This window comes from Pantherophis guttatus, chromosome 18 (genome assembly GCF_059756535.1).
Source record: "Pantherophis guttatus breed Tessera chromosome 18, ASM5975653v1, whole genome shotgun sequence".
Taxonomy (NCBI): Eukaryota; Metazoa; Chordata; class Lepidosauria; order Squamata; family Colubridae; genus Pantherophis; species Pantherophis guttatus.
In genome coordinates, this window is record NC_142080.1 from 12,874,269 (window position 1) to 12,896,371 (window position 22,103).

Below are 22,103 nucleotides of genomic sequence, written 5' to 3' on the forward strand. Positions count from 1 at the left end.
TATTGCACTGTACGTAGAATTGTATAGTTACTGCTCTGGGATAGAAGCTGTTTTTCAGCCTACTTGTCCTTGTTTTTATTGTCTTGTACCGTCTGCCAGATGGTAATAGTTCAAAAAGAGGGGGGCCCAGGGTGAAATGGATCCTTAAGGATGCTTTGAACTTTCTAAAGCCAGCGGGAGCTATAAAGCTCTTCCAAAGTGGGGAAGGGGCAACCCATGACCCTCTGGGCACCTGCCTTCCAGCTGGTCTTTGGGGAAAGCGAGGAAGCATGAAGATAATTCTTACACCGCGAAGGACCACGAAGGAACGTCGCAGAAACAAGACCTGGCAGGGAGATTGTGGAAACAGGCCCTGGAGATAGACAGAACAATTTAATGTCAGAGAGAGGAGAAGGTTCCACGAGAAGGTCACAGAGCCACAGGTGCTATTGGAGAAGGGTGGTAGCAACCATCAACCATCGATGATATCTGGAACATCTCCACTCTTGCTCGTCTTCCAACAGAAATAGGAACGCCTAGAGTAGGGCAGATGCAGAGAGCTGAACACTCCGTGGGGGGAGATCTAATGTCCTCCAAAAAGATGCTCATTATTATCCACATAGATGGAGCATTGAATAAAAGCCTTCAGGAAAACCTCTGGATCCCAAAGGCGTCTTCCCATGGGCCCTGATCTCCTTTGGAAAGCATGCGACGTTTCTCAACTTAGTTTGTTAAGCCAGAAGGTGGCCGAGCACTGGTCCCCTCCTCATATCTGTTCCTGGCAGTCCTTTCAACTTTCAGCCCTGAATGAGCCCAGCCTCATAGGTTGTAAGTTGGACCGGTCATAAACCAGGTCATCCTGCGTCCGTGATCGATTTAATGACTTTTAAATGGATTAAGGGAGTTGTTCAGTACAGACATTGTCAATAATCATATATTCATGTGCGTCTCCTAGGGGAAATTGTTTTGAGAATAGAAGAAGAAGAATAGAATAGAGCTGGAAGGGACCTTGGACAGGGGTGAAATGTAAAATTTGTTACTACTGGTTCTTTGGGCGTGGCTTGGGGGGGGTAATGTGACTGGGTGGGCATGGCCAACTTTGTTTTTTTAACTTTTCAAAGCATTTTTTCTGCAAATGCAAAAAAATGCTTTGAAAAGCCTCTGCCGATCAGGCAACACAGCTGGGATTGTCAGAGGCTTTTAAAGCATTTTTTAAAAAAGCCTCTCTGCCAATCAGGCAACTCAGCTGGGATCGGCGGAAGCATTTTTTCGGCGGAAGAGGTTGTAGAAAAAATGCTTTTAAAAGTAAAAAAAAAGCCTCTGATGATCGTGCGGGTCAGCTGGGCATGGTGTGTGTGTGTGTGGGGGGGGGGGGATGCAGGGATTTTTGCTACCGGTTCTCCCAACCACCCGCCGCCATCGCTACCGGATCGGGCAATCTGGTCCGAACCAGGAGATTCACCCCTGACCTTGGAGGTCTTCTAACCGAACCCCTGCTCAAGCAGGAGAATTTACACAATCTAAGATAACTTTGTCCTCTTAAAAGCCTCCACTGATAAAGCACCCACGACTTCTGGTGGCAGGCTGTTCCACTGGTTAATTGTCTTCTTTCTTAGGAAGTTTCTCCTCAATTCCAGGTTGCTTCTCTCCTTGATGAGTTTCCGTGGTTTCTTCTCCTGCCTTCTGGTGCTTTGGAGAATAATTGGACCCCGTCTTCTTTGGGGTAGCCCCTCAAATACTGGGAAACTGCTATCATGTCGCCCCGAATTCTTCTTTTCTTTAGAAAAGAATAGCGTCTAATTATGGTAGATGCCCCAAAGTGGAGAAAGGCAGACCAAAAAGGCATAGAAATATCAGGACAGGTAGTTCTCAACTTATAACCGGTCATTTAGTGTCCGTTCGAAGCTACAATAGCACTGAAGAAAGTGTTTTACGTCCCTTTTTCACACTGATGACCGTTGAAACATGGTTGGTCCTCAACTTACGACCACAATTGAGCCCAGAGTTTCTGTTGCTAAGTGAGACATTTTTAAGTGAGTTTTGTCCCATTTTACGAACCATTCTTGCCACCATTGTTAGGTGAATCTCTGCAGTTGTTAAATCAGCAACAAGGTTGTTAAGTGAATTGGCTTTGCTGGTCAGACGGTCGCAAAAGGGGATCACGTCTCCCTGGGACACTGCAACCGTCGTAAATGTGAATCAGTGGCCTAGTGTCTGGATCTGGATTGTGTGACCCTGGGAAATGCTGTGGAAAACAGCCCTAAGTCACTTTTTCCGTGCCGTTGTAACTTTGAATGGTCACTAAATGAACTGTTCTAAGTCAAGGACTACCTTACCCCAAGGCTTTCCTTTCTTTTCGTTCTCCACTTTCTGCCAAGTCTTTCCAAATTCTTCCAGCAGATGGTGGCATAATCTTACGAGTCTTTCCTCAGCCAAGTTCTGTAAAAAAATAATAATCAGAATTTGATTTTGGAATGTTGGAATTTCCCGATATATACGGCATACCTTGTTTGAACTTTCTGAACATGTCCCGGTCAGTTTCTCCACATGATGAGATGGAGGAATAAGACTGAAGAAGAAGATTCGCAAAAAAGTCAGGAAAAAATCGAGATGGAAAAATTACAATCTTTTTGCCTGGGGAGGATAGTAGTAGTGAAAATGAATGACTAGACTTTTATTTAGGGACATGATTTGTTTTGAAAAGTTATATTAAGTAATCTTACGTTTGAATTGTTATGGGCTACTGACCAAACTTTCACTTTTGTCCTGAAGTATATTAACACTAAAGTTAATTTTAAGGAATGCTTTGCTGAAAATTTATATAAGCTTATAAAGAATGTTTTGTTGAAGAATAAATATAAACTTGTGGGGTATAAGGAAAATATAAGTGGTGCAAGGGTTGAGGGAAGGTCTTTTACAATATTTTTTATAGATATCAAATAGTGAAGATGTTATTTGATTATAAGCAGTGTATTTGTAGAGAATAAGATGAATAAGTTTATGCAAAGTTATTAAGTAAGGCATGTTCCCAGGAAGAATTAATATGAGTTTATGGGGTAATGACTAGAAATAAGGTTTTTACAATATAGTTTATTTAAGATTGGTTCAAATACTTTGTCAATGAGTTAATATATGTAAGGGTTGGAGATGTGATGGTTAATTGTAATTGGGTGCTGATTGTGCAATGCTGGAAGAAAGAAGACTTGCGTATTATTGAAGAACGGACAAGAATGAAGTTGGATTCATTATTTTCAAACAATAATCGGTTTAAATAGTTATATTCAGATACGAACAAGGGGAGTTAAAGTGTAAAAGGGAGATAAATCTATAGATAGTTAGCTTATGTTTTTTTTATATGTTTGTTAAATGCTATAGCCTGTATTTGCTCTGGGAAGTCGGGGGGGTGGGGGTGGGAGGGTTGGGCAGGAGGGGGGAGGAGGGAAGGGAAAATATGTGTAAAATTAAAAAAAACTTTTTAATAAAAAAAAAGAAGTGGTTTGGAGTAGAAGGCCTCCAAGGCAGGGGTGAAATGCTACCAGTTTGGGCAGGTGAGCCCGAACCGATAGTAATAATTGCTACCTTTTGCCCAAACCGATAGTTTAAAAATGCTTTAAAAAGTACGACAATCAGCTGAACCAGGCAATATCGGAGCTTTTTTAAAACTTTTTTTAAGCATTTTTTTACTACCAATCAGCTGTGAGAAATCAGCTGTGCCTGATTGTCTATGAGGTTCCTGCTTGTTGCAGGGGCCATTTTGTGTGAAGTTCAGCCGCTTTTGCATTGCGTGTGAGTCAGTTGTGCAGCTTTTGTGTTATTTTTGTGCAAAGTGCAATAATTTCTTTTTGAGCTCTCGGTGATTCTGTGAGGTTCCTGTTTGTTGCAGGGGCCATTTTGTGTGAAGTCAAGCAGCTTTTGCATTGCGTGTGAGTCAGTTGTGCAGCCACGCCCACCCAGTCACATAACCACCAAGCCACGCCCACCCGGTCAACTGCCCACCAAGCCACGCCCACAGAACCGGTAGGGAAAATTTTTGAATTTCACCACTGCTCCAACTTCCAACTGGGTCATTCTGGGAAAAGCGCCTTTGGGTTAATTTTGGAGACACGCTGCTCCTGGAAACCTCCCCCCCCTTGACCAGTTTTGGGGTCCCTGGCACTTCCGGTGGCGCAGAGGCCCTCCGTGAGGGACGGCCCACTGAACTCTCAGCCACGGAGGGTGCGGTGTGGCTTGCCAACTCCTCAGCAGATGTGGCAGGGGAACGGCCAACGTTTTACCTGCCTGGGCTTCCTTGGAAAGCAAACTTCGGGAGTGGACCAGGGTTTCCGTGCTTCGGAAGGCTTTCATTGCTGCAGAGAAGAAGCAGCAAAGGCCCAGGAGCAACGTAAGCTTCCTGCCATCAGATCAGTTGGCAACCCTGGCTCCTTCACAGGGAGATACCAACCCAGAGGAATATATGGGCGGTCCTCGACTTACGACACAAGTGAGCCCAACATTGCTGTTCTGAAGCAAGACAGTTGTTAAGTGGATTTCCCCCCATTTTACGAACTTTCTTGCCATGGTTGTTAAGTGAACCACTGCAGTTGTTGAGTTAGAAACAGTTGTTGAGGAAAGAAGGAAGGAAGGAAGGAAGGAAGGAAGGAAGGAAGGAAGGAAGGAAGGAAGGAATTAAGGAAGGAAGGGAGGGAGGGAAAGAGGGAAGGAGGGAAGGAGGGGAGAGGGAGGGGGAAGAGGATATGGGAATGACCTTTTAAAGATATTTTAGGACTTTTCTTGTCACATCTGTTAAGTGAATCACTGCAGCTCTCAAGTTAGAAACATGGTTGTTAAGTGAATCTGGTTTCCCCACTGACTTTCCTTGTCAGAAGGTCGCAAACTGTGATCGCTTGACTTTGGGACACAGCAACGGTCATAAATCTGAACCAGTGGCCAAGCGTCTGATGCTGGGCTTTTTTTTTCTGGCAGCCAGCAAACACTCTGCTGCCCATTGGGAGACTAAGGAGACTATGATAGATCTATCTCGGACTTATAAGTCCTCATCAGTTAGCCACGCCCTCATCCCATGTATCCTCCCTGTAAAGGTACAGTATTTGTTTTTTTTTTCCCTTTCCTTTTCATAGGCTTTATGTGTATTTCTCTTTAGCCAGGTTCTTCCTACATAAACCAAGATTTTTATGGAACCCTAATTCAGTGAAATCACAATCCACTAGTTTCTAGGCTTTTTTTTTTCTGGCAGCCAGCAAACACTCTGCTGCCCATTGGGAGACTAAGGAGACTAAGATAGATCTATTTTGGACTTATAAGTCCTCATCAGTTAGACACACCCTGTTTGTATTAAAACGGTTCATTTGGCCATCTGTTTTCTAATCCTTTCTTCCGTTGGTGGGGGGGATTTAATCTATCTGGATTGGCCGTCTCTTCGAAAATGGGGAAAGAATCTGATTTTTCCCCCAATCCATTTTTCCACCTGCACAGAAGCACCAGAGAGTTATGGAAGGCGCTGGCCGCAGACCCCTATGCTAACCTGAAGATCATGAAGCCCCTCCTCAAAAGGCTTCAGGATCAAGACCCCAGCACCAAAGCCATCGGGAGGAGAAACAGCAAGTCTACCATGCCCATTGCAGTAAGCCCTCAGCCCGCGGCTCTGCTTTCCTTAAATCTAGAGGTGGGCCAGGCCTGAGGGAAGGGGGAAGGGGCTGAGCAGAAGAGTCAGCCTCGGGGGGTCTCCTCATCAAGAGCAGGCATGCCCTGGTTGGTGGGAGGCAGTGGGCAAACTGGTGGGGGCTGAAATTATTTAATTCGTTTTTAATTCATTTTAAATTTTTTGTATTTATGTGTTTTATCTTGTGGCTGTTCACCGCTCTGAGTCCTTCGGGAGAAGGGCGGTATAGAAATTTAATTAAAAAAAAAATTGGAGCAAAATTTGGCATAAGCCCCCACCCCCCAAAATGCACCACTGAAAGTAGAGGCATCTGTGGGCTTCCTCGCCAGAACAGCTTTGATATTCATCCATCCATCCTTCCATCCTTCCATCTATCCATCCAGTCATTCATCCATCCATCGGTTCATCTATTCATTAATCCATTCATTTATTTATTCATTTATCCATCTATTCCTTTGTTTATTCGTTCCTTTATTCATCCATTCACTCATGTATTTATTGATTCCTTCATTCATTTCTTATTTCTTACAGAAATAATTAAAAAAGAGGAGGGGAAACCAGTTTGTCGTGATTTGGTTGACTTTCGTCAGGAAAATATTTCAACAGGAGAGGAATTAGATGGACCGCCTCAATGCATGGATGTCCGCAGCAAGGTGCCTAAGGAGGAAATGAAGGGTCCGGAGAGTTTCCTTCGCTACACTCTTCTCTGGGTGACAAGCGCAGTTGATGACCGGCATGAAAACTGGCCCTGAGATGTTCTTCTGGAGGAAGCAGGGAAAGGAACGAGCAATCAAACACGGTCACTGGAGTTCTCTGAGTCTCGCAGCGATCATGACAAGCACAAGAGAAGCCCACAGAGCATAGAAGAAGAGGGTTGAAAAGGAACTTGGAGGTCTTCCAGTCCAACCCCCTGCTCAAGCAGAAGACCCTAGACTATGCTGGACAAATGGCTGCCTGGTCTCTTCTTGAAAAGCTCCAGTGATGGAGCAGCCACAACTTCTGGAGACAAGTCGTTCCAAGGATGAATTGTTCTCACAGTCAGGAAATTTCTCCTTAGTTCCAGGTTGTTTCTCTCCTTCATCAGTTCCCATCTGTTTCCTCTTGTTCTGCTTTGAGATCTTCTCCAAGAGGATCTACTTGATCCTTCAGATCTTCCAGGGGTGCACCCACCACTCTAGCTGAGTCCATCCTGTTCCTGATGATTGTCTTCTTCTCCTTCTTCTGTCCTCCCCAGCCTTGAAGACTTCCCAGAGAGTGAGGCCACACCTGCTACTACCTTGGAAGCCACTCCCTTCCTGCCCCCCATCTCTTACCTCCAAGGGGTGCTGAAGAACATATCCCAGTCCTCTCACGCTAAAGATCTGGATAAGAGGATACGGCTGAATCATCCATTCCAGGAGAACCTCGAGAATGTCTGGCGTCATAAAGAAGTCTCCAACCTCCGGGTGATACAGCAGCTGAGGAAGAAGAGTGGAGATACGGAGCATTAGCCAAGCCAAGGACGGGAACTGCCCCGAGAGCCTCGACTAAAGATGCCACTTTCAGCCCTTACGGGGAGAGAAAAAGAAAATACAGTCCTCGGTTAGTGACCACTGAAAGTCACAACGGCACTGACAAAAGGGACATGCCCATTCTTCAGACTTTCAGACCATTGTGGCATCCTCATGGTCATGTGATCAAAATTTGGGTACTTGCCGGTCCATATTTATGACGGTCGCAGTGTTTCGAGGTTACGTGATCCCTTTTGTGACCGTCTGATAGGCCAAGTCAATGGGGAAACCAGATTCACTAATTCATCAGATTGACTACCGTAAGAACTGCACTGCAGCGATTCACTTAACAACTGTGGCAAGGAAGGTCAAACAATGAGGCAGAACTTGCTTAAGAACTTTCGCTTAGAAACAGAAATTTGGGGCTCAGTTGTGGTCGTATATCGAGGACAACTTTTAGACGGAAATCACTGAAAGATCTGGTTTATCCTAAGTATTCGACCACGGCATTGGCTTAAGGACTGCTGAAATCACTTAGTGACCACTGGAGGTTCTATGACAGTCATATGTCGAGGACTACAGTATGGCAAAAGGTAATGTAAATGATAGTTGTAAGAATACAAAACTGCCTATAATGCAAAGAGTAAAAGGAAATTGTGGTCATTGAGTCTTCCTTCCTTCCTCCCTCCCTCCCTCCCTCCCTTCTTTTCCCTCCCTCCCTCCCTCCCTTCTTTTCCCTCCCTCCCACCTTCCCCACCAACAACTTCTGGAGGGAAGCCCTTCCACCGATTAACAGACTAGCAGAAGACCTTGGAGACCCCCTGCTCAAGCAGCAGACCCTCTACAACAGGCACCCTCAAACTACGGCCCACGGGCAAAGAATACGGCCCGCGGGGTGGTGTGATTAAGCCCCGCCCCTTGCCCCGCCCCTAACTGCCTTATCTCCCAGCGAGCCAGCTGCAAGGCCAGCTGAGGGCCAGCTGAGGGGTGATCTCGCCGGTGCAGCCTGGAAAAGCAGCTCTGGGCTTGTAAAGAACTCCTTCAAATTAAAAGTCTTTAAAAACAATTTAAACGGGGGCTTAGGAAGGAGAAAGGCAAAAAAAATGAATCGGCCCCCTCTTTAAAACGTTGGAGGACCCCTGCTCTACAGCCTCAGACAAATGGCTGTCCAGAATATTGGGGTGCATCCCAAGGTCTCCTCACCTCCGAGAAGAAAACCTTCCCGATGGTCTTCTCTCTTAGATCGGGACGGGGCAGGTAGGTGTTGGCCTCTCTGAACATCACCTTCAGCCCCAGTTTAGAGAAGCTGACTAAATTCCCAAAAGAGCAAATATGGAGAGCTCAGACGAGATCTGCTGGTTAGGGAGAAGAAAATCACCAAGCTAGAGAAATCATGATCTGCATTCAATTACTCAATGAATTACTCCATTTAGAGAATTCCTCAACCTCCCTCTCGCCTCCCACTCTCTCTCACCCTCCCTCTCTCTTTTTCACTCTTCCCTTCCCTCCCTTTCTTCCCCTCTAACCTTTCCTCTCCCTCACTTTCGCCTTCTGTGTCTCCCTCCCTCCTTCTTTCTCTCCCTCTCCCCTCCCTGAGACTGATTTCTAGGATCTTACCCAATGAATCCAAACACAGGATGCAGTGAACCAATGCTCTTTATTGATCAACGTTTCTATTACAGGTATTTAGCTGGAAGTGGCCCCTGGACTCCTGGACCATGACTTAAGTACCTGGGAGGCGGAGCTAAGGTAAGGAGGGGTCAGGGGAGGATCTAGGTGGATGTAGAGTTAACCCTTATCATACCTGGGATGGTGAATGGTGGGCATTTATACATAACAAATCCCCCTCTAAATGCCCAACAGTTGGACCTGTTACAGAAGCCATGGATCAGGCCCAATAACTGGCACGAGTCAATCATTTGAATAAGTCTCTTTTATTTACAGGTTCATCATTACGTCACATACTGCATCTGGAAGTGGAAGTCGGGGAAGAGTGTGTCTACTTTTTATACTTGTGGGCGGAGATTCAGGTAAGGAGTGGTCAGTGGGTGGTACTGACCAAGTGAGTATTGTAGTTAACCCCTGCACTACTGTGTCCCTGTTGACCCCTGGCATGAGTAAGGCATTTATTTCTGACAAATCCCCCTCTAAATGCCTGACCTGTGGCTGTGGATCTGACTGTTTAAATGGTGCCCAAGGGCGGATATTGAGTTTGGATACCAGGTGTGAGTGTTGCCTGCCCTGTAGTGGTTTCGTGAGTATGTCTGCAGTCTGTTCTTCTGTGTCGCAATGTATGGCCTTTACAAATCCGATTTTAGAGAGCTGTCTCACATGCTTGTACTTTATGTCAATATGCCTGGATCTCTGCCCTACCGCGTCGGCCATGGAGATTTCTATAGCGGCCTTGTTGTCTTCGTAGATGTTTATCGGATACGCAGGTTTGCACCACACACTGGCGAGTAGGTCGTCAAACCAGATGAGGTTGTTTGCGGCCTTGGATAGGCATATGTACTCCGCCTCTGTGGTTGAAGTGGCCACTAAGTTTTGCTTACCCGTGTACCAATGCACCGGACTATTGTTCAAGTAGAATACGTATCCTGATGTGCTTTTCCGGCTTTTGGTGTCACCGGCCCAGTCAGCATCAGCATAGCAGGAGAGGACGGGCTCGTTGGACGGCTCTGGTTCTAGGACTAGACATGCGTCGGCACTTTGCTTCAGGTACCTCAGTACCCTCTTTACAGCGTCCCAGTGGTACATGGTGGGTTTGCCTATGTGCCTGGACAATAGATTAACTGATAATGCAATATCTGGCCTGGTCCAGTTGGCGATATATAAAAGAGAGCCTATGACTGACCTGTACAGTGTGTTGTCTTCAAACTCGGGTGATTCACCATGTGTATTTTTTAGGAAGTCCGGCTGCATGGGTGATTCACACCCCTTGGCATCTGCCATGTTGCATTTGTGTAGTATTTCTTCTATCTTTTCTTTCTGGGACAGTTGAAAGCCCTTAGGTGTTTCGTTGACCTGCACGCCTAGGTATCTGTTTATTTTCCCTAGGTATTTTAATGTGAAGTGTTCACTTAGTTTACTGGCGAAGGCGTTGCGGTTCCCTTCGTGTTTACTGATGTAAAGTATGTCGTCCACGTAGACTAGGATGTATTCTGGTGAATCCCCCTCTCTCCTAGTGAAAAAACAGTTGTCGGCTATGGTTGCTGTAAATCCCATTGACTTCAGGACCTCAACCAGGCACTCATACCAGCGTTTGCCGGATTGTTTCAGTCCATATAGGTTTTTGTGAAGTAGCCAGGTGTCCCCCCCTGTTGGTCTCTTTACTGTGTGGTGCCCTAACGTATATTTCCTTATCTAGGTTGGCATGCAGGTAAGCTGTCTATACATTGAACTGATGTACCTCTAGTCCTAGCAGGGAAGCAATGACCAGGGCACTCTTGACACTTTCAGTCCTTACAGTTGGTGAGTAAGTGTCAGTGTAGTCTTCTGGGAACCTCTGGGCAAATCCCTGGGCAACCAGCCTAGCCTTGTACAGGTTTTGGCCACCCTCCAGGTTCTTGATTTTGAAGATCCACCTGGTACCTATCGTATTTTTGCCCTCTGGAACCTCGGCTGGAATGTAAACTTCTAGCTCTCTCAGACTGTCCATTTCCTTGGCCATGGCTGATTCCCATTTCGACCTCTCCTCTTGTGGTAGTCTCAATACCTCTTCATATGAGTTAGGTGTGATATGGTTCGTGTGTATGTGCATCACATAGTCATTTAACCTTCTTGGTAATTGGTTCCTGGTTGATCTGACTGGCCTATCTGTCGTTTGTTCGGTGTCATGTAAGTACCTGGCTTCCTTTTGTGTTAGTGAGTCTACACTTATCTTGGGGTGATTCCCTTTCCATTCCTCAACCTTGATGCCTTGGAGCTTGGGTTTGTGTTCCTTCCTTTCCTGTCTATCTGCCGTTTCGTGTTTATCTTGCACTTGCTCGTCTGGCCTAGTCTCCTGCCTGGTGGATACCTCGTTGAGGTGTATCCTGGACCAGTTAGCTTGTTCATGGAATACCGCTGTCCTAGAGATCACGAATCTGTCGTTATTGTCCACAAATCTGAACCCCTTGGTACCTGGCTCGTACCCCATAAATCTCAGTCTCCTGGATACTTTGTCCCCCTTCCTGCGCAGCTGTTTGGGTATATGGACATCAGCAGTTACGCCGAATACACGTAGGTGTGCTATCTGTGGTTTTTTGTTGTACATGAGTTCGTATGGCGTTTTGTCTATTACACTGGACCAGGTTCTGTTGAGTGTGTAGTTTGAGTAAACTAAGGCCTCAGACCAAAAATGTTGACCAATTCCCGCGTCCTCTAAAGCGCACCTGATCATAGTCTGTAGCGTGGAATTTCGTCGTTCTGCGACACCGTTCTGAAAGGCCGAGAACGGGGACGACGTAAAGTGAAGCACGCCTTTGGATCTGAGCCAATGAGAGAAATCCTTTGACAGGAACTCAGATCCTCTGTCTGTCATGATTTGTTTGATTTGTGTGTTGTTTTGAGTCTCTATCCTTTTGTAGAACTCTTTGAATTTTTGGAAGGCCTCATCCTTTCGTTTTAGAGTATAGACGAAGCCATAACGACTATAATCGTCTACGATGGTGAGAAAGTATCTTTTCTTTTTTTTTTTTTTTTTATTGAAAAGGTTTTCAAATACAAATTTTTCCCCCTTTTCCCCCCCCCTCCCCCCCCTCCCTAACCCCCCCTCCCCACCCTTCCCCCCCTGTGACTTCTTCGTAACAAAAAAAAACCCTAATTCATAACAGATTACTTACTCCCTCCTCAAAATACTGACCTTTACTTACTAAAAGTATTATAAATCCCCCTTTATCCATACATTTCAGAAAAGAAGAAGAGAAAAAAAAAAACAAAAAAAACAAACACATTATACTATAACTATTATAAAATAACTCTAATTTAGCATAATAGTGTTTTATATCTATGCATTATTACAACAATTCAAAACCACCTTCCACTTTAAAACTATACAATAAGTCCTACTTTAATAACATTTCAAAGCGGGCTCCCCATAAAATCTAATTTAACATTTATTCCACTCTATCCATTTCCTCCACTCCCCTAAATGTATCACTTAAAAATCCCTTTTCTTAAACTAATCAGTCTGTAGCTAGCTTATTCACCCACTGTCTTGCAAATTTACCATACACAACAATTCTTGATATCTTTAATTCACTGCCCACACTACTTAAAAATATATATATATATATATTCCATTATATCTAAATAAAAAAAGAAAAGACAATAACTTTAAATTTATAGTCCATATAATATCTTCTTGAAGTCTTTCCACTGGATTGTTAAAACCAACATCCATAATAGGGTGACATAGCTTGCGGATGCAACAGTTTATTCAAGATCTCCAATCATATCTGCCCCCATCAGTAGTAAACATCTTAATTGTATTCCATATAATAATAATTGTGGGTTTCATCAGGATTATTAATTTCCATCATCGTATTGGGTAACAACCCGATCTTCTGCATGTCCCAATGTGATTCTCTTGCCTTATAATTCAAGATAATTATAATATATTTATCAACACAAAAAGAAGTTTCAAAGTAGATAATTCAAAACCATCTTTTGATGGTTTTGATGGTATCTTTTCTTGTATTTGATGGATGGCCTTAGGGGCCCCACCAGATCCATATGGACTAAATTGAATACTTGTTTGGTGGCGCGTGAGGATTTCTTAGGTCTGGGTTTGACCTTTAGCTTAGAACATTAGCACACCGAGCACTCGAGGTAATTTTCACAACTCTTTATTTTGACGCCCTCGGTACAGTTGGCCATTTTTTGGATTACGGGGAAACTGGCGTGCCCTAGTCTCCGGTGTAGTAAGTGAACACAGTCGTCGTGCGTGAGTTTGCCTATCGATGGCCTTCCCTGGGTGTGTTTGGTGGAGTGTGTTTCATGTGTCATGTTCTCCTCACTCTCTGTCTCTCTCTCATTCACCTGTTCTTCCTCAGCTTTGTCCTGGTTAGTGTCCTTCGTGTATTCTGAGTTGGTGTATATGCTGGGTGTGTTATTCTCATGGAATGTTATGTATGGTAGCCCTTGCTTGATTGTCACTCTACCTACTCCCTCTCTACCCTTGCTGACGTGAGCCTTCCCTTCTGCAAAGGTTACCTTGATCCCTGATTCTTCACTGAGTTTTAATGCAGCCAATATGTTGTGGGGTATCTCCGGGACCAGTAATACCCCCTCTATTTTCCCTATGCCTGGTAGCGTAACTACCCCCCTGCCTGTGACCTTAACCTCGCTTTGGTTTGCAACCTTGATTGAAAAATTCTCCTCTGTGAATGAGGAGAGCAGTTTTTGGTTATAGGTCGTGTGGTTGGAGGCCCCAGAGTCCAGAAGCCACGAATTGGCCTCCCCATCCTGACATGTTATGTGGGTGCGCTCCCCTATCCCATATAATGATCCTGTTCTGCTGTCACGTGAACTATCCCTGTTCCCCCTCCTGTCTCTGGGATTGGGTGAGTCCCTGCGTCTGTACCTCTCTTCAGAAGTGTGTCTCTCTTTCTGTCTGAATCTATGTTCCGGTCTGCTTCTCTCTCTGTGGTTCTTGGGGCAGTCTCTCTTGAGATGTCCCCTTGACCCGCAGCTATAGCACTCTGTTACGCCATGCTGCCTGTCTTGGAAGGCTACTTTCTTTTCATGTTTATGTTCTCTGGAGGGACCAGAGCGGCTCCTTTTCAGATTGTCTTCAGCGATCAGTTTGTTAGACAGCTTCTCAACGGACAGGAGGCCTAGACTAACAGTATCTAAGTGTGCTAAGAAGCTGTCCCATGAGTGATCTAAAGAGTTAATTATTACACTCTTCATGATCTGATCTGATATGACTTCCCCCCTAAGGTGTAGTTCTGCCCTGGTAGCGTTTAGGGACACCAGGTGCTCGCTTATGGGGGTCCCCGGTTTGACTCTGGCAGAGAAGAAATCTTTGGAAATCTGGGTAGTGGTTGCCACACTTTCACTGTAAAATAACCCAAACATTTTTTGTATGATTTCTGACACAGTGAGATTGTGACCAATGCTATGGTAAATTGTGGGAGATATGCTAGAAATTAAAAGGTAAAATGCCCTATGGTGCAATACAGTCCAACTCTAAAGTCCATGGTCTCTCTGGGGGGGTCATTAATAAAATGTGACATGTTTTCTTTTAGGAACACCACCTGAAGCTGCTGTGACCACTCTAGGATATTGCCCCAATCCATCCTCAACTTTGGAAAGTCACTTGGTAAGTTCCCAGCATTATTTGTAAAATTACTTACTGCAGGCTGCTGTCCATGGTTCTTTATGTGCCTATAACAGCAGTACGGCATGGGAATGCTTGCCGGCAGTTTAAAAGTCCCTCTCTGTAATTTTTTTCTTTTTTCTTCCTCTAGGTGAAACAGCGCATGCGCGAAGTCCATTTCAGCTCTGCCGTCATCGTGGAAGGACCTGTTCATTGCAGCTCCGGCGTAGAGGTCTCTATCTCTCAGGTAGGCCTCGGCTTCGGTCTTGGGGGTCCAGGTGTGCTCCGGAAGCTGTCGTCTTGCAGCGGCTTCGTCAAAGTGAAGATCCTGATGGCGTTGGAGTCCCGGCGACGAATGCAGGTAGCTGCCCCAATCCCTGCGTTCTGGGGTGCGTGGCCTGGGTGATCGGAGGCGCGGTGTCCTTGGGGTGCGTAGGGGGGTTGGCGCGCTGGCGTGGGCATCGGTAGTCCTCGGGTGGGTGTTCCGGTGCCCCTCTCCTCGCTTTCCTTTTTGCTTGGGCCCCTCCGGTTCCCCTTTTGCGATTTTGAGGCCTGGGCTGAAGGCGGCGGCAAGGGTCTTCATGGCCTTATCGACTTGCCACTCGGTCGGGGTGCATCTGGAGTCCGAATCGGATTCTGTCCCCTCACCCCGGTCACTTTCTTCGCCGCTTAGGGTCGGGTATTTTTCGCGCGCCGGCCATTTTGAATTCTGGCTACCGATTGGACGGGAGTCGGCCATCTTGTCTGACCACGTGGTCAAAGATGGCCGCCGTTTCAAATTTTGAGCGGGGCTTCGCGGCTCGGTGACTGCTGTGGGGTCTTTTGGGGGCGATCCACTCACCGAGTTCAGCTTTTCGAGCTCCGGATCCTAGTCTTCCTCGCTCCTCGCCACATCGCGGTCCATTATGAAGCTTCGCAGGTCCGCGAGAAGGTTCTTGTCGCTGGCTCGCTCCTTTAGTAATCATAGGACGTCGAGTCGTAGTCTTTCTTCCTCCCGGTCATCATGGTCTGCTATTTTTCCTTTCTTGACCTCCCCCTTTTCTTCTGTTGCGGTGGCCTTGGGGTCGATCGAGGTTTCTGCCTTCCCTGGCGATCCCGCTGGGTTGCCCTCTCGTTGCTTCGGTGTCGTTGCCATCTCGTTGGCAGCGATGTGTCCTCATTGCGTGATCGGGAGTTATTGGGCCATAAAACCATCCTCTGCTACCATATTGTTACAGAATCCATGGATCAGGCCCAATAACTGGCACGAGTCAATCATTTGAATAAGTCTCTTTTATTTACAGGTTCATCATTACATCACATACTGCATCTGGAAGTGGAAGTCGGGGAAGAGTGTGTCTACTTTTTATACTTGTGGGCAGAGATTCAGGTAAGGAGTGGTCAGTGGGTGGTACTGACCAAGTGAGTATTGTAGTTAACCCCTGCACTACTGTGTCCCTGTTGACCCCTGGCATGAGTAAGGCATTTATTTCTGACAGGACCTGCTTGCGTATTCTGTACCCGTACCCCTAATTTAGTCGTAAGGTAGGCATGTTGTTTGCTGGGTAGAGGTTTGGTCAGGATGTCTGCGGCTTGCTCGGCGGTCTCACAATGTACAGCCTTAATAAAACCAATGTTTGTTAATTCTCTGACATGTTTGTGCTTAATGTCTATATGTCTGGACCTTTGGCCTACTGCTTCTGCCATGGATATGTCTATGGCTGCTTTGTTGTCCTCATGTATTACTATCGGGTAGGCCGATTCATTCATCTTTTGTACCATTGGAAAACTAGCGTGGCCTAGTTTTCTGTGTAGTAAGTGGGCGCACCCATCATGAATGGGTTTGCCAATATGTGGTTTCCCTTTGTGTGTTGTGTTTGTGGTGGGTTTGCCTCCTGCAGTGTGTCCTCCTTCACCCCCTCTATTTTCTGTGGGTGTGCTTGTCCCTTTCTCGTTACTTTCTGAGTTAGTGTTTGAGTGCTCTTGGGGCACTAAGTAGGATAGTCCCCCTTCTATGATGATCTTTCCTATGCTTCTCTTTCCTTTGGTCATATATGCTTTCCCTTCCCTGAAGGTTGTCTCAATGCCCAAGTCTTTACTTAGTTTGAGTGTTGCTAATATATTGTGGGGTATTTCTGGGATGAATAGTACCCCCTCTATCTTCCCTATTCCATCTATGTGTGCGCTCCCTTCTCCTTTCACCAATACCTTGTTCTGGTTGGCTACATTGATGTGGTATTCCTTAGGTGTGAATGCCTCCAGTATGTTCCTATTGTTGGTGGTGTGATTGGTGGCTCCTGAGTGAATGAACCATGTGTTCCTTCCTTTTGCCTGGGTGTTTGGGTGTTGGTGGTCTCTAAGTTCGTATAGTGACCCAGTCTGACTATCCCTGGAGCTATCCCTATATCCTCTCCTGTCCCTGGGGTTGGGTGAGTCCCTGTGCCTGAACCTGCTTTCTGGGGAGCGCCTGTCTGAGTAACCTGGTTTGCGGCCTTGCCTTTCCCTATGGTAGCTGTGGTCCCTGTCCCTCTGGTTTCTGGGCAATCTCTCCTATAGTGATTCCTAGACCCACAGTTAAAACATTCTGGCTTATCTTGGTCCCTGGTCTGGAAGTCTACCCTTTTTGTTGGTCTGCTTTCCCTGAGGCTTGATGAGCGTTCCCTTCTCAGGCTGTCCTCCGCAATCAGCCTGTTGGATAACGTCTCTAAAGAGAGGTGCTCTATGTTGAGACTATCCAGTTGCATGATAAAGTTCTCCCAACTGGGGTTTAGGGAGTTTATGATGATGCTTTTCATGATATTATCAGAAATGGTTTCCCCCCTTTGTATGAGTTCTGCCCTGGTGGTGTTTAGCTTGAGTATATGTTCCCCCATGGGTGTCCCTGCCTTATGCCTGGCTGAGTAAAATTCCCTGGATATTTTGGTTGTAGTGGCTGCACTCTTACTGTAAAATAAATTAAGTATTTTTTATAGTATCTCTGCCACGGTTAAGTGGTGGCCAAGACTGGGGTAAATGCTGGGTGACAAGCTAGACATTAGCAGATAGTAAGCCCTGTGGTGCAAACAGTCAATCTCAAAAGTCCATGGCTTCTTGGGTGGGTCATCAAATAAGTACAACATATTTTCTTTCAGAAAAGCAATCTGTAGTTGGTGGTACCACTCCAAAAGATTGGCCCCATCTAATTTCAATTTGTAATTGTCAGCAGTGAAAGTTATATTACTTACAGTCTGTTGCTGTCCATGGTTCTTTATGTGAGTGAACTCACAATATGCTGGGGGAATGCTTGTTGCCAGTCTGAACTGACTTATCTCTATGTTCCTTGTACTTATCTCTATGTTCCTTGTACTTATCTCTATGTTCCTTGTACTTCCTGTAGGTGGCGACTGGGCATGCGCGAGGCTCATTTCGCGCCGGAGGTCGTCTGGTGAGGAGCTCCTTATTGCTGCTCTCAGGCCTAGGCCTAGGCCTGCTGGTGGGGGGCTGGGCTCGCTCCTGGCGGGCCCGTAGCCCTCCCTGGGCGTCGGATGCCATGGCTGGGCCCCTGCATCTTGGGCGAAGGCTGGAAGAAGGCGAGGAGGTGAGGCGGTCGCAGGTCGAGGATCCCTGGAGACGGTGGCGGCGGCTGTCGTAAGTCGAGGATCTCCCGGATTCGGCGGCACGGTAGCGGCGGTGTCAGGTATGCTTCCTTCAATATCCAGGAAAGAAAAACCCAAACTCAATCATTTTAAAGAGCTTAGTACTTTTACTGAATATGAAATGATCGCAACCCAGGTAAAGCTGGAAGTGAGCAAAATGCGCGAAATAGCATCTACTAAGCTTCTCCCCCCCCCATGTCCATTGACCATCATCCAATCCAAAGGTCTCCCAAAGGTCAGGTGGCATCACGTCTGGCAACGTCATTCATCAGGAATGTAGGGCAGTTGGTCAGCCGGCCCCTTTGGAGATTCACTTTCGTTTCTTGGGAAGACACGTCCTACAATGGAAAAAACACCTCCTGCACCTTCCCCCCCTTCGCCCCCTTTACTAGTCCCTCCCCCCGTTTCTTATGGCAGCTGAAGCAGGCAAAGCTGAGGCTGACATTCGGCCCCTCTTGCAGAAGAGAAGTTATTCCTAAATAAGAGAAAGGGAAAAAAGAGAGAAACAGAATATATACAATAATTATGGTTTATCTGGGTATTTGGTATAGAATTGCTGTATTTTCTTGGGAGCTCGGACATCCCGTTTATTCACCCATTCAGCCTGAGACAAAGGGAAATGTTTCCAGGCTATCAGATATTGGACTTTACCATGGTGTTTCCTAGAGTCCAAGATTTCCTTAACTTCAAAATGTTGCTCCCCCTCTATGAGAATGGGAATTGGAGGGGTGCTTTGATCAGCCCTCAGGGGAGACGAGTGTTCAGGTTTTAATAAACTAACATGAAATACAGGATGTATACGTCTCAACGTTTTTGGCAATTCCAATTCAACTGTTACTGGATTAATCAGTCTAATCACACGAAATGGTCCTACATACTTAGGGCCAGTTTTATCGACTTCTGGGTAGTCTGTAAATATTTAGTAGATAAATAAACTTTATCACCCACTTTATAAATGTGAGCTGGGGACCTTTTCTTATCGGCTTGCGCCTTATGGGCCCGGTGTGCCTCATCTAATGCCTTCCGAGTCACTGCCCATGTGCTCTTTAATTGTTCAATCCAATCCATCAAAGAGGGATTCTGGGGATCATCTTGTGGTAGCTCGGGAATGGGTACGAAATCCTGGCCCGAAGCGACCTTAAAAGGAGTGAATCCGGTGCTACTGTGTACGGAATTATTATATGCCACCTCTGCAAATGGCAACAAGTCTACCCAATTGTCTTGCTGGTAATTTACGTAACACCTCAGGTATTGTTCTAGAACCCCATTGGTTCTTTCATAGGCCCCATTTGTCTGAGGGTGGTGACTGGAACTCAGCCCCTGGGCGGAGCCTATCAACTTCAAAAACTCTGTCCAGAAACTGGAAGTAAATTGCACACCCCTTGGAGATCCATGTAGCCGGTAAATCTGCCGAATAAACAGTTTTGCAAGGGTTTTTGCTGAAGGGATCTTTGAGCAACGGATGAAATGTACTTGTTTGGAAAACAAATCAGTTACTACCCAAATGACAGTGCAGCCTTCACTCTCTGGTAAGTCCACAATAAAACCCATAGATATTTCCTTCCATGGGGCATTCGGTCTGGCCATACCTTGCAGTAATCCAGGGGTTTTTCCTGGAGGTCTTTTAGCCGAGGCACATACTGGACAGCTAGCCACATATGCCTCTATGTCCTTTTTAAGTGCAGGCCACCAAAATTGTCTCTTAACAAGATGTAGAGTCTTGACAAACGCAAAGTGTCCCACGGCCTTGGCATCATGAGCATATTTCAATACGGTTGTTCTTAATGTGGTCGGAACATACAATTTCGATCCAACCCAAGCTAGTCCGTCACAAAGTGTGCATTCATTCGAGTGGTTCTTAAACCACTCGTCAGTTTTTAGCGCTTCTCGCAATTTTTCGAGTAAATCCCCCGAGAGTTCTGGTTCGGGTTTTCCCTGCGCTCTGGTAGTGACAGGTGTTGCCAATTGTGTCGAGGGGATCATAGGTTGAACCACCTCCTTCTTGATGCTGTTATACTGCGGCAATCTGGAAAGTGCGTCCGCCATGAAGTTCTTTCCACCAGGAAGATAACGTAGGGTGAAATTGAAACGATTGAAATGTTGGGCCCAACGAGCCTGTTTTGGTGATAGTTTGTGTGGTGTTTTTAATGCCTCTAAATTCTTGTGATCAGTCCACACTTCGAAAGGGTGTTTCGCCCCTTCTAAAAATTGTCTCCATGTTAACAGCGCCCATCTAACTGCAAACGCCTCTTTCTCCTATATGGCCCATCTCCTTTCCGTTTCTGATAGTTTACGGGACGTGTAAGCACAGGGTTGTAATATCCCGTTCTCATTCTTTTGCAAGAGTATTGCTCCTACAGCTACGTCACTGGCGTCAGCTTGTACTACAAAAGGTTGTTCCATGTCGGGGTGTTTGAGCATTGGTTCAGCCGCAAACAGCTGTTTAAATTTTTCAAAAGCGGCTTGACAGTCCATAGTCCATTCTAGTGGTTTCGAGGGTTTGGGCTCTACTTCCCCTTTCCTTTTTAGCAAGTCTGTAATTGGTAGTGCGGTTTCTTATGGCAGCTGAAGCAGGCAAAACTGAGGCTGACAGGCAGTGGATCCTGGGCGACGTTGGAGGACCTCCGGATGGGCCAGGAAGCCTGGTGGAGGCCGCGTGGTTGGTGAGTCATTGTTTCTTCTCCTCATTCCGCGGCCTAGGGAAGTTGGTGCGGCGGGTGGCGAGTGCGAATCCTGCAGGTATTCAGTCCTGCAGGCGGCTGGGTCTTGGGTGTAGTTTTTGGGGTGCGTTGTCCCACGTGGTGTCTGCTGGCGTGCTGCAAGAGTTCCGGTGGCTACCCTGCTGCTCTTTTGGGGGTGCTGAGCGTCGGTTTGTTTCTTCCTGGCTCCTGGGGACTTGAGTGCTGAGCCGAGTGCTGCAGCCAGGTTTTCGATCGTTTCGTCTGCTTCGGGCTCGATGGGTGAGCCCCCGCAGGCTTGTGATCTTGCTTGGGTGCTGTTTTGGGGGTCTTCCCCAGCGAAGTTGGGGTTCTCGCTGTTTCCCGCCATTCTATTTGAATCTCAGCTTCCCATTGGCTGTTGGCCATTCCAAGATGGCCACCGAGAGCATGGCGCGGAAATGAAATCCTCTACGTCCGGAGCTTCAGCTTGGGGATACCTTCCTCTTGCCGGGCTGAGGATTTCTTCTCTCTGTTGCTGGGTGCTCATCGCTGCTCCATTGCTTTCGAGTAGGCTTTGGAGTTTCGCGATGAGCTCCTCTTTGCTGGCAGTCGCTTCCATCATCCCCAGGATGGTGGATCGGAATTCTTCATTGCTTGGTGGCTCTGCCCTTTCGCAGTAGTAGGTTTCTTCTCTTGGCCCTTCGTCCCTGAGTTGTGGACTCGGGTTGTAGTCTCCATCACCTTCAGTTGTGGTGGTCCTTGCTGTGGCACCTTCGAGAACCTGCAGTTCTTTCATCTGTTTGATGTAGGCTCTGGTGGCCATTCTTTTCTCTGCCTCTGTCTGGGTTCTTGATTCTGCCATCTCTGTGAGTTGCGGGTAAACCGTCCTCTGCTACCAACCTGTGACTGATTTCTAGGATCTTACCCAATGAATCCAAACACAGGATGCAGTGAACCAATTCTCTTTATTGATCAATGTTTCTATTACAGGTATTTAGCTGGAAATGGCCCCTGGACGCCTGGACCATGTCTTAAGTACCTGGGAGGCGGAGCTAAGGTAAGGAGGGGTCAGGGGAGGATCTAGGTGGATGTAGAGTTAACCCTTATCATACCTGGGATGGTGAATGGTGGGCATTTATACATAACAGAACCAGCCTATGCCAGTCTTCAAAGCCCTGAAACCTCATTGAACATCAGTTAACTCTCCATTCGTATTTGTCTTTATCTCCCCTCCCATTTGTGTTTCCTTATTTATTTATTTTATTAAATTTCTATACCGCCCTTCTCCCGAAGGACTCAGAGCGGTGAACAGCCAGAAGATAAAACACAGAGATACAAAAATTTAAAATAGATTAAAAACGAATTAAATAATTTGGCTGAATTTAAAATACCCCATAA

The 22,103-nt window shown here is 46.3% G+C and overlaps 1 protein-coding gene across 2 annotated transcripts; it reads left to right on the forward strand.

Moving 5' to 3' along the window:
- The first annotated feature begins 5,451 nt into the window (after nt 1–5,451).
- LOC148111602 (uncharacterized) lies at nt 5,452–20,708 on the forward strand. 2 transcript variants are annotated; one of them, XM_087880804.1, is made up of 8 exons: nt 5,452–5,599; nt 6,170–7,721; nt 9,073–9,158; nt 14,361–14,434; nt 14,583–14,792; nt 15,715–15,800; nt 17,787–18,086; nt 20,611–20,708. In XM_087880804.1, exons 2-7 carry the CDS (start codon nt 7,684–7,686, stop codon nt 17,836–17,838), a joined length of 546 nt encoding a protein of 181 aa, XP_087736930.1. In that variant the 5' UTR covers nt 5,452–5,599; nt 6,170–7,683; the 3' UTR covers nt 17,839–18,086; nt 20,611–20,708. The 2 variants fall into 2 exon arrangements, with proteins under 2 accessions (XP_087736930.1, XP_087736932.1); XM_087880806.1 differs by having other exon boundaries at nt 14,583–14,678.
- The last annotated feature ends 1,395 nt before the right edge of the window (nt 20,709–22,103 follow it).

Excerpts from the sequence above, each read along its gene's own strand:
- LOC148111602 (XM_087880804.1), top strand. The coding sequence starts at position 7,684 with ATGACAGTCATATGTCGAGGACTACAGTATGGCAAAAG. Across the intron at positions 9,159-14,360 it reads ACTTGTGGGCGGAGATTCAG|GAACACCACCTGAAGCTGCT; the intron begins GTAAGGAGTGGT and ends GTTTTCTTTTAG. Across the intron at positions 15,801-17,786 it reads ACTTGTGGGCAGAGATTCAG|GTGGCGACTGGGCATGCGCG; the intron begins GTAAGGAGTGGT and ends TACTTCCTGTAG.